At 52.6% G+C, this 16824-nt stretch overlaps 1 protein-coding gene across 9 annotated transcripts in view; it reads left to right on the plus strand.

Moving 5' to 3' along the window:
• TNS3 (tensin 3) overlaps positions 1-16824 on the plus strand; it is a 218945-nt gene that overhangs the window by 39073 nt on the left and 163048 nt on the right. For 3 of the 9 annotated variants that reach the window (XM_058725599.1, XM_058725612.1, XM_058725602.1), the window contains exons 2-3: positions 8004-8112; positions 14767-14804. In XM_058725599.1, coding sequence (XP_058581582.1) covers positions 8004-8112; positions 14767-14804 — 147 coding nt within the window. Of the gene's footprint in view, positions 1-5964; positions 6111-8003; positions 8113-14766; positions 14805-16824 lie in introns of those variants that run through there. The other 6 variants (XM_058725604.1, XM_058725600.1, XM_058725607.1 and 3 more) reach the window with 4 other exon arrangements.

Below are 16824 nucleotides of genomic sequence, written 5' to 3' on the forward strand. Positions count from 1 at the left end.
GATGTTATTACACTATCTGGAGCGGGGTCCTCGGGGACGCGGCCACCGACCGGGCATCGGCTTCCGAACAGCACCTCTGCTGTTTCCCCCTCCGGTCTTCTAGAGGCGGCCCAGCGGGCCAGGAAACCGCAGGAACACAGTGCCTCTTTCTCCCCAGTTCCAATAAAGGTATTTGTAAGGAATAAAAGGTCACAGTATCCTCCACTGGCCCAGGAACTGGGGCCAATTCATTCCGTTAACAAATGTTAATTGAGGGTCCAAAGGTTCCCCCTTCTGCCAGGCTCGCCTCCTCGCGGGGAGTGGGGGGGGGAGAGACTCAGAAGCAAATGGATGAGAGCCCCGTGTCCTGCCTTTGGGACGTTGCAATAGAGCATAGGCGAGAAGGCATATAAACAAATGACTGAAACACGAGGGGAGAAGCCTGTGCCAGCTGGGCCACTGCCACAGAGGACTGTATTTTTAGATGCCTGAGAGCCTGCTCCTGTCTGAGCACGAGACGGGTGGAGACAGGGTCTGAGCCCACAACCCTTTCCTTTGGCCGTGTGGTTTCGGTTTTGTATCTTTTCCCTGTTTGTGGGACAGTGGTGGTCATGGTTACGGCACAGAAGGAGCCTGCCAATGTCCTGAGCTTGTCCTAGGGGCTCCGGCGTCCCGTCCACCTTTTGCAAACCTCGAGCGCAGGAGCCCCGCTATCATAAAGTTGAATCTCTTGGGGCACCCGGGGGGCTCAGTTGGTTAAGCCTCCAACTTTGGCTCCGGTCATGATCTCGCGGGTTGTGAGTTTGAGCCCCAAATTGGGCTCTGTGCTGTCAGCACGGAAACCACTTTGGATTTGCCGCCTCTCCCCAGCTTCTGCGTGCCCTCTCTCTCTCAAAAATAAATAAACATTAAAAAAAAAAGTTGAGTCTCCTGAAAAAGCCCGTAATAATAAGGATGTGAACAAGCACATACTAACAGTGCCCTATGTGTATGCAGGATGGATCCTTATAGAATAGTCCATTATGTAGCAGTGGCTCTCAGGCCAGCTGCAGATTGGAACCGTGGGATGAGTTTTGAAAAAGTTTGTGTTCTGGCCCCATTTCCAGATTATCTGAGTTCACTGGTCTGGGTGGGGTTTAGGCAGAGTGGTTTCCTTTTTTGTTTTCTAAGGTTCATTTATTTATTTTCAGAGAGGGAGAGCAAGCAGGGGAGGGGCAGAGAGAGAGGGAGAGAGAGAATCCCAAGCAGGCTCTGCGCTGTCAGTGCAGAGCCCGATGTAGGGCTGGAACCCACAAACCGTGAGATCGTGACCTGAGCCGAAACGTAAGAGTTGGAGTCTGACTGAGCCACCCCGGTGCCCGTAGCAGAGTGGTTTTAAAAACTGACCAGGTGATTCCCTTAGGCTGCCGGGGCACACAACTGACACCTGGTATAGCGGTTGGTCATTGACAGGAGCTCTCTTCATAGGCAGAAGGGGAAGGTATCCTCTGTGTCCCCAAGTCTCTAGTGACTTGCCCAGGGTTACAGAGCTTGTACAGCAGGCAGCAGAACCTGTGTCCTGCTTGGTTCATGACACGTTGCCTCCTTAGGCTTGGCAAGGTCAACAAAAACACCACGAGATGACTGATGAAGTGACAAGATGGCTGAGGGACTAGACGTGGTCAGGGAAGACACGGGTGAGAATGGGACTAGAGACGGTCCCCTGGAAAGCTGTAAGCTGCCAGCACTCAGGACAGGTTGAACTGCAGGGAAGGAGAGACCCTCCCCAGCATCTGTTCACACTGGAAACGCCCCTCTGCCAGTTTCCGTCCCTTGGCAGTGGCTGGTGGAGTTGTCTGCCGACAAACTTGTAAGACCAACTGGGGACAGGAGCTGTGAGTGATTAGTTATGTCTGCCGTAGGTCAGGGAGAAAGGAGTTGTGGTCTGTGTGCTGATGAATCGCTCTTCCATAGACCTCAGGGCAACATTTGTCGAAAACTAGGATTCAGAGTGTTCGTTCAACACCTCGTACTTGCTAGTGTGATGTGGGATCCTGAGAATATACTTTGGAAGAAGATGCAGTTTCAAAATATAATAGAAAATGTGATTGAATTGTACACTTAATTATGTGCCATCTTATAAGTTGTTTTGGCAATTCTAAGTGCTTTGAATTTAAATATGAGTTTTAGAATCCATCTGTAAATGAAAAAAAACCAGATTTTTTATTCAGATTGTGTTGAATCTGTGGATTTTATGGAAGAACTACAGCTTAACTACATTATCCATGAACATGGTATATCTCTATCTGTTTAGGTCTTCCTCACTTTCTTTCTGAAATGATTTATAGTTTTTCCTTTATAAGCCTTTCACAGAATTTGTAAGGTTTATCCCTGAGGATTTAATATTTTTGATGATGCTGTAAATGGTAATGTTCTTTGAATTTTAGATTCCGAATGTTCATTGCTAGTATGTAGAAATACAGTTTGTACATTCATTGATCTCCTGTCCTTCCACTTTGCTAAACTTGCTTGTTAGTTTTAGAACTTTTTTGTAGATTTTGTGAGATATTTATTTGTTTCTTTATATTTTTATTATTATTATGTTTTAATTTTTATATCTTTATTTTTGAGAGAGAGAGAGAGATAGAGAGGGAGAGAGAGAGAGAGAGAGAGAGAGAGATAGAGAGGGAGAGAGAGAGGCAGCACAAGCAAGGAGAGAGAGAGGGAGACACAGAATCCGAAGCAGGCTCCAGGTTCCGAGCTGTTAGCATAGAGCCTGATGGGGCTTGAACTCATGAACTGTCAGATCACGACCCGAGCCAAAGTTGGATGCTTAACCCACTGAGCCACCCAGGCACCCCTATTTATTTATTTTCAAATGTTTATTTTTGAAAGAGAGAGAATGAGCACATGTGGGGGAGGGACAGAGACAGAGCATGAGCAGGGGAGGGACAGAGAGAGAGGGAGACACAGAACCTGAAGCAGGCTCCAAGTTCTGAGCTTTCCGCATAGAGCCTGATGTGGGGCTTGAACTCATGAACTGTGAGATCATGACCTGAACTGAAGTCAGATGCTCAACCGACTGAACCACCCAGGTGCCCCCCCCCTTTTTTTTTTAAATAGATAGTGGTGTCATCAGTGATTAAAGACAGTTTTACCTTTTCCTTTCCAAACTGGATACCTATTATTTATTTTTCTTGCCCGGTTGCACTGATTAGAACCTCTAGAACAACATTAAATAGAAATGTTGATTGAAGACATCCTTGCCTTGTTCCAGAGCTTAAAGGGAAAGCAGTCTGTCGTCGTTAAATATGGGGTTTGCGGTAGATTTTACCAAGTTGAGAAAGTTTCTGTCCTGATTTGAGAGTGTTTCTCAGGAAATGGATCTTGGATTTTGTCAGAGTTATTTTCTGATTAATTGAAAGATTGTAGGTTACTTTTTAGTTTATTGATTGATATTTGAATGTTCAACTAAGTCTGCCTCCCTGGAACAAATCCTGTTTGCCATGATGTATTATTTAGAAGTGTGTTATTTAATTTCCAAGTACTTGAAGGATTTTGCAGGGATATATATATATATTTTTTAATAGTTTCTAATAGAATGCCATTGTGGTCGGAGAACATATTTAGTACAGTTTGAATACTTTTAAGTTTATTTGGACTTGTTTTATGTTCCAGACTGCGTTCTGCCTCAGGAAGCATTCTTCATGCACTCGAAAAGGATGTGTCTTCTGTGCTTGGGGTCAGATGTCAACTAGGCCAAGTTATTTGATAACGCCGTTCAGCTTTTGTGTATCTTTGCTTATTGCTTGGTCTTTCCTGAGGCCTTTTCCCTTGGTTTGTAGATGATAGCCTTCTTCTGAGTCCCCAAATGGACGACCCTGGCATGTGAGCCACCCCCCCCCCCCCCCCCCGTGTCTCTTCCCCTTCTTGTAAGGGCACCTACAAGAATTACTGTATTAGGATCCCACCCTTATGACCTCATTTGGCCTTAATCACCTCTTTAGAGGCCCCATCTCCAAATACATCCCATTTGGGGTCCGGGCTTCGATGTATGAGTTTCGTGGGGACACAATTCAGTCTAACACAGGGATAATTAAGTTTCTGACTGTATTTACACATCTGTCTCTTTGTCTCTGCGATCCTGTCATTTCTTGCTTCATGTATTTTGAACGTTTTGTTAATAGGTGCGTACATGTTTAGGATCGTATGCTCTCTTGAGACGTGTACGCTTTTATCATTAGGAAATCATGGGTAATGTTCTTTGATCTGGAATCTATGATGTCTGATAGCAGTATAGCCACTCCAGCTTTCCTCTGATTAACATTATCATTGTATATTTTTTCTATTCTTTGTCTTTTTAAAAGAGTATAATCTGACGACCATTGCCTTTTAATTGAGGTATTTAAACTGTTTGTGTAATGTGATTCCTGATACGGTGAGGTTTCAATCTACCACCTTTTCTATTTCTCTCACCGAGTCATTGATCTACTCTCTCTTTTTTGCCATGTTTAGATTAATTGAACTTTTATTTAATTCGTTATTGTTTACATTTTTATTAACAATTTTTTTAATGTTTATTCATTTTTGAGAGACAGAGCATGAGTGGGGGAGGTGCAGAGAGAGAGGGGGAGACACAGGATCCGAAGCAGGCTCCGAGCTGTCAGCACAGAGCCCCACGTGGGGCTCGAACCCACGAACTGTGAGAGATCATGTCCTGAGCTGAAGTCGGACGCTTAACTGACCGAGCCACCCAGGTGCCCCATATTTTTTTATTTTTTTAAATATTTTATTTTTTAAGTAATCTCTCTACCCAGCATGGGGCTCTAACTCATGACCCCGAGATCAAGAGTCACACGCTCCACCGCCTGAGCCACCCAGGTGACCCCTGATTAATTGAATTTGTAAACAATAATTTCCTTTTATCTGCTTTGTGGGATTATTATCTATCTATCCCTCATCATTTTAGTGGTTGCTTTGGGGCTTACAGTTTATCACAGTCGCCTTTGCGTGATAGTATACAACTTCACAGATAGTAGGAGAGCCTTCCAGTAAAATGCTTCCATTCCTCTATTCCTGAGCTTTGTGCCGTTTTATTATATTTACTTTTACATGTGTTGAGCCCCACGTTTCATCATTAATAGTTTTTGCCTGGCCAATTATCTTGTAGTGAGTTTCCAGTACGAGAAAATCTTACGTACCGATCTGCGCACGTACTTAACCATTTCTGGCGCTGTACCTTCTGCGTAAAGCCATCTTTCCGCTCGCAGTCATTTTCCTTGCGCTCAGACGACGTGTAGTTTGTCTTGTGGTGTCATGTCAGCTGGTGATGAATTATTTCAGCTTTTGTGTATCATAAGAATTTTTAAATTCACCTGAGTTTTTGAAAGCTCTTTCTGCCGGGTCCAGAATTCTAGGTTGGCAGATTTTCTCTCGCCACTTTGTATCTCTCTTCTGTTTTCTTACTTGCTTTATTTTCTGAGAGAAATCTGCTGTTTTGCTAATGGTTGTCCCCTGTCCTAACATGCCTTTTCCTACCCTCTGGGGGCACAATTTTCTGTGTATCACTGGGTTCAAGCAGTGTGATTATTGTGTGTCATTTCTGGCACACTTCCTTTTTTAGTGTTTGATGTTTATTTTTGAGAGAGAGAGAGAGAGAGCAAGGGAGGGGCAGAGAGAGGGGGAGACATAGACTTTGAACCAGGCTCCAGGCTCTGAGCTGTCAGTACAGAGCCCGACGCGGGGCTTGAACTCACGAATCGTGAGATCATGACCTGAGCCAAAGTCGGCAACCCCACTGACACACTTCTTGTACTTGGGATTTGTTCTTCAGTCTATGGGTTTAGAGTTTTGCTCAGATTTTGGAGAAGTTTTAGCCATTATTTTCTCAACTATTCCCCTCCTTCCTTTACAGAGGCCCCGGTGACACCTGTGTTAGGCTGCTCGAACTTTCCCCCCACTCACTGATGCTCTGTTCATCTATCTCTTTACTTAGGGGGTCTCTTCTTTCTGTGCCTTGTTTCGGGCAGTTCGTACCGTGACGCTCGCACAATCCGCATGCGCGTGCTCGTCAGTACCCGGCTGGACGGTTCAGAGGGCCCTCTGCACATCTTAGGTCTTCCATGCAGCTCTGTCTTGTGGTGTTCGGGCAAGTGAACCCTTTCTGCTTTGTTCTGTGGACGCTTAGCACCGTCTCTTCCATCCCGGTAGTAGGTACCTTGGCCCCCTTCTTCCCTGCATCCTGGGACCTTGCTCGGTGCAGGAATCTGGGACAGTCACAGAACTCGGGCCACTTTTTTCCCTGCCTCTGAGGAACTAGATAGATTGGTTCGCCTGTTCGTGAACCTCCTATAAATAGGCATCGCTGTGTGCTTTTGTGTCGGAGTGTTTTTGTTTAGCACAGTCATGCTTTCGATGCCCACCCGGGATGCGTGACGTCATGTGTATTAGCAGCAAGCTGTTGCGTGTACCTGAGACAGTGTTCCATGGTAGGAATATATCAGGCTTTCTCTGTCCAGTCTCCTTCTGATGGACATTTGGGTTATTTCCTCTTTGGGGCACTCTTTTTATTTTTTTATTTTTAATGTTTATTTTTGAGAGACAGAGAGAGAGAGAGACAGACAGACAGAGTGTGAACAGGGGAGGGGCAGAGAGAAAGGGAGACACAGAATCCGAAGCAGGCTCCAGGCTCTGAGCTGTCAGCACAGAGCCCGACGTGGGGCTCGAACTCACAGACCGTGAGATCATGCCCTGAGCCGAAGTGGGATGCTCAACCAACTGAGCCACCCAGGCGCCCCTGACTTTTATTTTAGTGTTTATTTATTTTTGAGAGAGAGAGAGAGAGAGAGAGAGAGAGAGAGAGAGAGAACATGAGCAGGGGAGGGGCAGAGAGAGAGAGGAAGACACAGAATCAGAAGCAGGTTCCACGCTCTGAGCTGTCAGTACAGAGTCCAACGCAGGGCTCGAACCCACGAACTGTGAGGTCATGACCTGAGCCGAAGTCTGATGGTTACCCGACTGCACCGCCCAGGCGTCCCTGGGGCACTATTAAGTAAGGCAGCGCTGACCATTCTTGCACAAGACTTGTGGGCATATGCACTTATTTCTGCCTTAGCGTCTGCAGGAGTGACATTGCTGGGTCACAGAACTGGTGTAGATCTAAAAACATTTATAAGAAACTGTATTTGTATCATTGGAGTTACATTCTTGGTAACATTTCATCTCCCAGGGAGTTGAGGCTTCACCTGGTGGTCGGTGTGGGGCCTCGTGAATCCACGTGGGTGTAAGTTACTGGGTGGGGGTGGGGGACGCAGCACCACGTATCACCAATTGGATAGGAGGACTGGTGTTTGGTTTCTAAGGCAGGTTGAGGTTTTGTAAGATTATCAGATGCGGCGGTGAGCCTTGACCCTCCCAACGCGGGTTGGGTAGGTAAGTGGTTCGTTTACTCTCAGGACCAGTGTGCGTAGCGGATTCCGTGCTGTGCCAGGTTTAGGGAGGAACCATGAATCTGACACACTGGTCGTCCGTGACCGCTTCTCCTTCCACAGACGTGCACATTCCCTCGGAGAAGCCAAGGGACCGGGATTATCAGTCACTTGGCTTCCTCTGAACACAGTGGTGCTGTTGGCCGAGCACTTATTCCAGAGGAGCAAGCAAGCGATGAGGTCCGGGAATGCCTCTGGGGTACTTTGTCCGGGAACTAGGTGGTTGTGCGCCCACAGCGTGGGAGCTAACACACGATCACATGAACAGCACTGATGAGTGCCGGCTCCCGACTCCCATCACCCATTTGCAGGGGGATTTGTGGGCAGGGTGGGGGTGCGCTTCCGTGGGGGCTCTGGCGTCGAGAATGCTGACGGGGTATCCGAGGCTCCCCCGGGGAATCGCAGCGCCGGCTTCTCCTTCTTCTCTGTGTAACGGGTCAAGTTCCTCTTTTAGCTCTTCCCAAACTCCGCCTGGACGCCTTGTTTCCTGGAAGGGAAAAGAGCGAGCAAACGCCCTAGGAATTGTAGAGCTGACGGCTTCTCCTTCTGCGTTTTCAGCCAGAAGAGTTACCGAGCCTGCACAGCTTTAAGAGCACAGCCTTCAAAAAACCCAAGGTGTGCGGGGTTTGCAAGCAGGTTATTGACAGCCAAGGGATTTCATGCCGAGGTGAGTCTGTGTTTCTCATTCTCTTGCTGTGAAACCGAAACATAGCAAACAAACAAACAAACAAACAAACAGAAGACCAAAATGAAAACCTTCTTTGGGGAGTTTCCAGAAGTTAAATCGCAGAATTCCCCTTCCTGGCCTGTGTTTATCCCCCAGCCATGCTGGGCAGGGACCCACCGTATTTACACAGATTTGTGCCGGGAGGAAGCTCGTCCAGAAGGAGCAGAGAGTTACTGGTGTCGGGTTGGGGACAGCAGTGACCGTGCAGGCGTGACTGCCCTCTGTCCGGCCCGTGGTGTCCATGATGCTGGTCATTGAGTCGTGTGCTCTGACCCCCTAAGAGTTTGCAAATGAACGTTCTGCACCTTGGGGGCAGGGCTTGCTGTGTGGGGCGCTTCAGCCCGCTGTCAGGCGCCACTGCCGTCGGGAGACAAAGCCACCAGCTTCGCCGTCTGATGCTTAAGCACCGGGCGGTCGACATGTTTGCGACATGTTTCTCCCGCTTGCGCGTTAATCAGTCTGTGATAACGGTGTGTAATGGCTCCCTTGAGCCCTGGAGTCTGGGCTGGGGGTCGTGGGTCCGCGTCACAGGGCGGGGGAGGATGGTCAGACTTCCTTCCGCAGGGTGAGGAGGTGACCCTTCCTCACAGTGCTTGCCGATGGTGCTCTCGGAGACATCAGTCTCGCGGCTGCCAGCAGTGCCCCCCTGCCCAACTCCCTAGAATCTCAAGAGACCATGAGGCCTCTTCTTTACTAGTGTGTGGCCCTCTCCTTTCTCCCTGGAGGTGGCCTGTGTGACAGGGTCTGGGGGACCCCCTTCAACTGGTTCCCTGTGAGCTGCACCCCAGGCCAAGAGAGGTCTTGCATGGCAGGCTTTGATACTCTTTTGTTCAGGGATCACTCTGATGGCTCCCGATGTGGCCGTGACATTGTCAGGGGATAAAGGCCCGTGGAAAGACTGATCTCACGGGGGTAAATCAGGAGAGTTGGGGTATTTTCGGCATTCTGAGGACCGGGCCTTTCCCCTGCCGCATGGACACACCTGTGGACATACGGGGGCAGGATGTGGGCATGCTGCTCCCAGAGCTGGAGTCGGGAGCTCGGCAAGGTCATTGCCAGTGTAGACAGGGCCTGGCAGGGTAAGTGACTGGCTGCTCAGGGGAAATCATGGCCCTTCTGTGGTTCTGTTTGGTGCACCTGACAAAACATAGTTTGTCTCTATGTTCTCTTCCTTTTCTCAGTAAACTAGAGACAGAATAGAGACCGTGAGTCGTTTTCTGTCCTGTGATCGATACCCGTCACTTGAGTTTGCGTGTCGAGCCCCTGTGTGCGTGGCGCCCACGGACAGTAAGGCCTGCCCGTCACGTGTCATCTGAGCAGCCACACATGCGAGCTTCGTGAGGTTGTGGTGGGAGGTCCTTTCTTTGGCTCATTTCTGGAGAAGCAGTGGGTGTGCCGGAGGGGAGTATGGACGGTGGAGATTTCCCGCTCTGCCTGTCAGTGCTTGAATTTTCCTTTTGAGTGACCCTGGGTAGCATATAAGTACATGTGGAACACAGAGCTCGTTGACCGACCGGCTCAGGAAAGTGTCCAAAAGTGTTAGTGATGGTGATGGTGGTGACGTTGGTGATGGTGTTGGTGACCATGGTGATCGTGATGGTGACGATGGGACAATGGAGATGATGGTGATGGTGGAGAAGTGTTGGGGTATATTCTGTGACTCAGGCTCATGTTTTTGCTGTTCCTTTTCTGGCTCCTTCTTGACTTTCAAATGCCTTGTTTTCACAGTTTAACCTCTTGATTTACCACATATTTTCTATGTGGCTAGGTTAGAAGAAAAAGTTTAGTTTTTAAAAAAGTTTATTGATTTTGAGAAAGAGAGCGAGCGAGTGAGCGAGCCAGGGAAGGGTAGAGGGAGAGGGGGAGAGAGAGAATCTCAAGCAGACTCTATGCTGTCAGTGCAGGGCCCGATGTGGGGTTCGAACTCACAAACCATGAGATCATGACCTGACCCGAAATCAAGGGTCGGACACTCAACCGACTGGGCCATCGTGTGCCCCGAAAAAGCTTCATTTTTAAGAAGCGCTTGCACATTGGGGCTATTTTATCCCTATTTCTTGAACTTTCCAGGGACACGCAGAGATGGAAATGAGGGTGTTGGTGGGGCTACGTGTCTGGTTGTGGTTCGCCTCAACCTGCTCCGAGCACGTGCGCCGGCCACAGTTAGGGTGTGTGGTAACCTATTCCCGCGGCTCCGCCAGGTCCCCTTGGGTGGCTTGAGGGGTTCAGTTTCCACGGGTAATGCTCTCACACACCCAGCCTGGTCACATGTGAGGTAAGCCAGTGGAGGGTACAGGTGTGGGTGCCCTCGGTGTTGTGGTTCTGAGTGGGTCTGACAGATGTGAGCTTGGGGATTTCACCCAGAGGGGAAGACGGATCCGGGAGGACACGGGGCCCGGCCACGCGGCACTGATCCCGCCGGAAAGGCTTTGCGTGGATCTCAAACTGGATAGGGGAGGACAGACCGGGTGGAAAAGTGACAGAATGAAGGAAGGCTGTGGAGCGGAGCACTCTAGGGAGGAGCCTGAGGAGATGAGGGCTGAGAGAGGGAGCAACAAGGAGGCCGGAGGGAAGCGGAGGGAGGCAGTTTTGTCGGGAGGATTTGATGATGGCTTTGCCCCTTCACTAAACAACACACATGTTAAGCACCTGCTAGAATGACAGGATGAGAAAACTGTGCTCTGTGTGCGGAGGCTCACGGTCTGAGGGGGGAGTCTTGTCTGTGGGGGGAACACAGTCTGAGGGGGGAGTCCTATATGTGGGGGGAACACGGTCTGAGGGGGAGTTCCGTGTGTGTGTGGCTCACAGTTTGAGGGGAAATCTTTTTGTGAGGGGTGTCCTGTGTGTGTGGGGCTCATAGTCTGAGAGGGGAGTCCTGTGTGTGTGTGTGTGTGGGGGGAACACAGTCTGAGGGGGGAGTCCTGTGGGGGGGGGCAACACAGATTGTGGGGGGAGTCCTGTGTGTGAGAGGAACACAGTCTGAGTTGGGAGTCCTGTGTGTGAGGGGCTCACAGCGGGGAGTCCCGTCTATGAAGCCATCCCAGTCCACAGTTTGCTAAGCGATCATGGGGGAAGCTTGGGGTAGGTGGCCGATCGCTGGTATTCGCCGTCAGTACCTGCTTTGTGCCCGATGCTGTGTTAGGACCCCGGGACACGGTGGCAGATGGGACCATCGAGTCAACTGAGAGAGCAGCGTGGCCGAGCAGTGCATGTGTCCGGTCAGGCGTCCTCGTGCTGGGGCCCCCGGCCCCATCTGGCCTGTCCGCCCGACCAGTTCCCGGCGACAGGGGGAGGCTGGTGAACCTGAGGCTGAGCAGTGAGGGGTGTCTCTCACTCGGGAGGGATGTGTGGGGTGCCATGTGCAGGGTGCTGCCCGGCCTGGGCCCCGAGGCTCTGGAGGGGGTAGCCCTTCCGGGACAGCTTGGTGCCCTGGGCAGCAGGGCCGGGATTCCCACCTGCGCTTTGCAGACCCCGTATCTGCACGGGGAGCCCAGCGTGCGGCGCACAGACCCTGGGGGTGAAGGGACGCGGCGGCGGACTGGATGCCTGTCTGTCCTCCAGGCCTCAGAGCCCGAAGGAGGCACAGGCCCCACGCGGACCCTTGACCTTCTTCCAGCAGGGCTGCGCTGAGTGCAGCCCCCACTCGACCCGTGGCATTGATCTCTACTCGCTCTCTGTCTCTGTCTCTTCTTTTTTCACATTTATTTAGTTTTGAGGGAGAGAGAGGGAGACACAGCATCCGAAGCAGGCTCCAGGCTCCGAGCTGTCGGCACAGAACCCGACACAGGTCTCGAACCCGTGAGCTGTCAGATCATGACCTGAGCCGAAGTCGGACAGTTAACCGACTGAGCCTCCCAGGCTCCCCGCTGTGAGACTAGATCTTAAGCGTTCACACACACGTCATGCGATGGACGTGATAATTAACGTGATTGTGGCAAATGCCTCACAATGTAGACCTGTGTCAAGTATTCAAGCTGTATGTACCCTTTAAATATATACAATTTTGTCGATTATACAGCAGGAAAGCCGGAAGCAAACAGCAGCAGGGCGTGAGTGGCCGTGTTGGCTTCTGAGAAGGGTATGAGGTTAGGGCGAGGCTGGCGGTCAGAGGAAACGTGTGAAAGTCCAGCAAGCCTGTGCCGTGGAACGTGTTACTGCGGCGACCTTGTGCGCGGTGGTCGTTCGGTCGGCACGAGCCGCCCTTGCTTGTATTCATGATGCTCTTGCGGGAGGTTGCTGGTGTACAACCTAGGACACCATCCTGGGTGAGCTCGGTCCGGAGGAGGCAGACGGGGGCAGAGATCACTGTGAAGTGCTGAGCAGTGGGGAGTGGGAGAGGAAGGCAGGCTTGGACTTCTGGAACACACTGACGCACTTAGCCCGGCCTAGGAGGAGTGACGGAGGGCTTCCAGGTGGAGAAGGCGGCTGCCGCTTTCAGTCTTGGAGAAAGAAACGAGTCAGTGGGACACGGAAGGGTGTGTGGGGAGCTCTAGGCAGAGACAGCGGCACGGGGCCAAGGTGGCAGGTGGAGGTGTCCATGAAGTGCTGGGATGGGGGGGACGTGGTGGGGCCTCAGGTTGACCACCAAATCGCTACTCTGAGGACAACCCGAGGGGCCGTCCATAAAACTATGGGGGTCGCCAGCGTCTGTTCTAGAAGCAACGGCCCACCTCTTGGGTCTCCACCTTAGCGCTTGCGTGGTTTGTACCACGTTGCTGTAAAGTCGACCTTTGTGAATGTCGCGGCTTTGACTTTGGCTCTCTTCTGGCTGAGTCGGCTGGCTGTTCACCATGAATGTGTCACACTACCGTCACCCTGCCGCTGACCAGAGCCCTTTCCGGGTTGAGTTGGCCCGTGGTCGTAATTATCTGCCACGGCGTGGTGGATTCCTCCAGAAGTTCGTGCCGACCCGTGGCGACAGCGTGTCTCATTTCTCCCCGCGTCTGTGGGACAGGGGTTTGGGAGGCCTGTGGCTCTAACCAGGCCTTCCGAGCCGGCTCCCTCGGTGGCTGGCGAGGCCTCAGTTCCCCCACATGAGGCTCTTTGCAGGGGCACACGGGTCCCTCGGGCCATCCTGGAAGTCTGACCACCACGAGATTCCCATCCCAGTCCCAGGCTGCAAGCCACCCGCCCCGCCAGGGCGGTTCCTCCGTGCATTTCTGCTACTTCTCACTTACGCAAGGGCCGCGGGCCTCTGCCGGACGTCTTCTGCCTCGGGACCCCCGCTGCCCTCCAGCCCCTGGCCGTGTTTCCCTCCGCGTTTCTCATCTTGAAGCCCCTTCTGGAGGCGAGCCCATCCTGATGAGGAAATCCCTCATGGACTGTTGGCTGTGTGCACCCATTAGGACACAGATAGTAAATATTTGTCTTTGCGGATAATCTCACAAACCTCAGAGGCAGAGAGAAACCATTCAGAAAAGAGATCCCGCGAAGATAACTACCCTGCATTGGTCCTGGAGATCCAGTAACCATCCGCCAGCGGCCGCCTTACTTTGAGGTATCCTTAGTCAGTCCTGCAGGGACCTGCATCAGTTCAGCGTTTCTGAGTCCAGCTCCTGGAGCAGAGAGGGACGGTGTGTGTGTGTGTGTGTGTGTGTGTGTGTGTGTGTGTGTGTGTGTGTGTTGGGGGAACAGTCTGGGCTTCCACATGCTAGCCGGGTTTGGGGCCTGCCTCCTGACCCCCGAGGCCTTATTCGCTCAGGACCCCGCACACTTGCGTACCTTGACATTGTGTTTGTAGTCTGAAAGTGGTCTCTTGAATGGGTCCCCTGGGCATTGCCGTCACCCCGGGAGAGGAAACGGAGGCCCAGAGAGGTCACTGGCCCGGCTCCGGGCAGTGCGGTCGATTAGGTCCTTGCCCCCCATCTCACAGCTGCCCCCTGGACCCCACGATGGCGTTCCCTGTCCCGCGGTTTCTGCCTGGCATCTGGGCACTGGCCGCATGCCCGAGGCTCGTGGGGGCCGCTGGTGCTGTCCTGCCATCAGCCTGGCCACAGCCTCCGGAGGGCGGGCCTGCGAAATCCCCATTGGTTCCGGCTCTAAGTCTGCACCGTCGGGGGCCCCCCGGACTGACACAGTCTCTCCGCTGCTCACACAATGGCCCCAGCTGAAGGATTCCCTTGCAGGAATTCAGACGTGGATTGATTCTGACAGTGCGTTCCCAGGCCATCCGGAAGCGCGGGGAGTGTGGCGCTCCGCTGGCAGCTTTCTCACTAAGTGACAGGCGCCAGGTCTGGCTCTGGCAGAGGGTGTGGGGTGGGGGTGGGGGGGTGGGGGGGTAGGTTGTGGATTTTCTAGTTTCCCGTCCACCCATCCACAGGGAGAAGCTGGCATCCCCCCGGGCACCGAGAAGGCTTCGTACAACTCAGATCCACCACGGGTCTCCTCCCGGGATCCCGGGAGCGCCGCCCACAGCTGGGTGCCTGCACACCATGGGCACTGGGCTCTGGGCTGAAGCTTGGAGCCACTGGGTGGGGGCGGACCCCCCACCCCCTTGCAGCTCCAATCCCCAAGGGTCCAGAGGGTTCATGGGTGCCAGACCTGGTGCTGCAGAACCTGCTCCGCTTACACACCTTCTTTCTCTTTGTCTTGCAGCCTGCAAGTATCCCTGCCACAAGAAATGTGAAGCCAAGGTAAGCACCCGTTGAGCTCCTTCCCCGGGGGCCGTGACCCCGCCTTGGCCTTTGCCCCACGGCAGGCGGGTGCAGAAGGCGGACGCCTTGGCCTGTGGCCACAGGCGTGAAACCCTCGGGAAAGGGCTGCTAGATGCTTCGATAGCACGTATACTTTTCGTCTCCGAGGAAGCCTTAGAGCCTTGGGCTCTGTGTTCCTAATTATAGAAAGTAAAACTCAAGAATTTGGTTTCAGATGAGAATCAAGTAATTGGCCCTGGCCTCGGCACAGGCCTCCCCCTTCTTTCTCATGATTACATCATGCCGCTTTTCGGGGCTCTGTGGGGTGGGAATAGGGTTTAGGGCACAGGCCTGGTAGGGGGGGTTTGGGGGGCTCATTAGAGTTAGTTGTTCTTAGATCGGTTGGGGTTCTCAGGCTGTCACAGGAGTTGAGGGCCCTGAATCGGGGAGAGTTGGGCTGGGGTTTGAGTTCCTTGGAGGGCTGAGTTGCCGAGCACCCCTAGAAGCACTGGAAGTCTGGGGTGCTGGGGTGGGGTTAGGACCTCTGTGGGGCAGTGAGGAGGCCTGGAGTTGGCGATGGGCCATCATGGGAACCCTTGGACTGAGGCTTGGTTTTCTGCCTGGGTCACGGTGTCTGCACCTCCAAGTTTTGCAGGCATGCTGGCGGTCTGCAGTGGGGCCTGAGCATGTGGCACCCCCACTCTGGCTGGCCCGCCCTGCCTCGGTGGGAGCCCCCCCCCCCCAGGTCCCGCAGGCCCCGTGGCTGGAGGTCCCAGGGGAGATGGGCTTTTGGAGAGCCTTGGGATTCTGTGGCTGCCGGGCTCCTCCTGGGCAGCTGTTGCTGGGAATTTCCGACTGGCGCCGGCTCCGGGCAGGGCTGGGTGCTGGGGGCGGGCTCACGCTTGAGCTGGCTTCTCGTGAAGTTCTATGTTGGGGGGCCAGGGATGCCGAGTCCCTTCACCCTGCCCGCCACACGCACACACATGCGCACACATGCACACGGTCACAGCCATACAGGAACGCACGCACACACGTGCACACACATGGTCACAGCCATACAGGAACGCCATGTGCACACACATGTGCACACACGCACACAGTCACAGCCATACAGGAACACACACGCACACACATGCACGCACACGCACACGGTCACAGCCATACAGGAACACACATGCACGCACATGGTCACAGCCATACAGGAACGCCATGTGCACATACATGCGCACACACGCATAGTCACAGCCATACAGGAACACACATGCACACACATGCGCGCACACACACGTCACACCTGTACAAGAATGTACACGCACATATGCACATGGTCACACCCATACAGAAACATACATGCACACACATGCGCACACGCACACGGTCACTGCCATACAGGCACACACGCGCACACACATGCACGCACATGCACACACACACACAGGTCACACCCATACAGGAACGCACACGCATACATGCACACACACCTCACACCCATGCAGGAATATACACACACACACACATACACACACACAATTCACACAGGTCACAGTCATACTCTTCACACACAGACACGTGGAAGGCTAGTCCGGCCCTGTGTTTTTTTTCAAGGAAGAGATTAAATGAGTTTTCTTTTTAAACTTTTTGTATGGGGGATTTGGAGCGCACTGGGAGTGGAGAGGGTCACCCGGCCTGGGGGCCGGCAGCACCGTCCTCTTCGAACCCCTGGTTCCCCCACCTCTCAGAGCTGTCAGATGATGTGCATCCGAACAGCAGTGCTGGCTGTCCTGTCATCCTGTGTGTGTGCCTGGATGTGTGTGCATGGGTGTGTGTGCCTGGCTGTGCATATATGTGTACATGCAGATGCATGCATGCGAGTGTGTGTTGTGTGTGTGCCACTGTGCACCTCCATCTGTGACAGTATCACAGGCCCGGCCACGCCTGCCTGACAGAGAAGAATTGAGCCCTGCTCCTGTTGGCACCGTTTCTTGAAGGGGCCCAGAGCCGGCTACTTATGGGATTGAAT

This window comes from Neofelis nebulosa, chromosome 4 (assembly GCF_028018385.1).
Source record: "Neofelis nebulosa isolate mNeoNeb1 chromosome 4, mNeoNeb1.pri, whole genome shotgun sequence".
NCBI classification, from domain to species: Eukaryota; Metazoa; Chordata; class Mammalia; order Carnivora; family Felidae; genus Neofelis; species Neofelis nebulosa.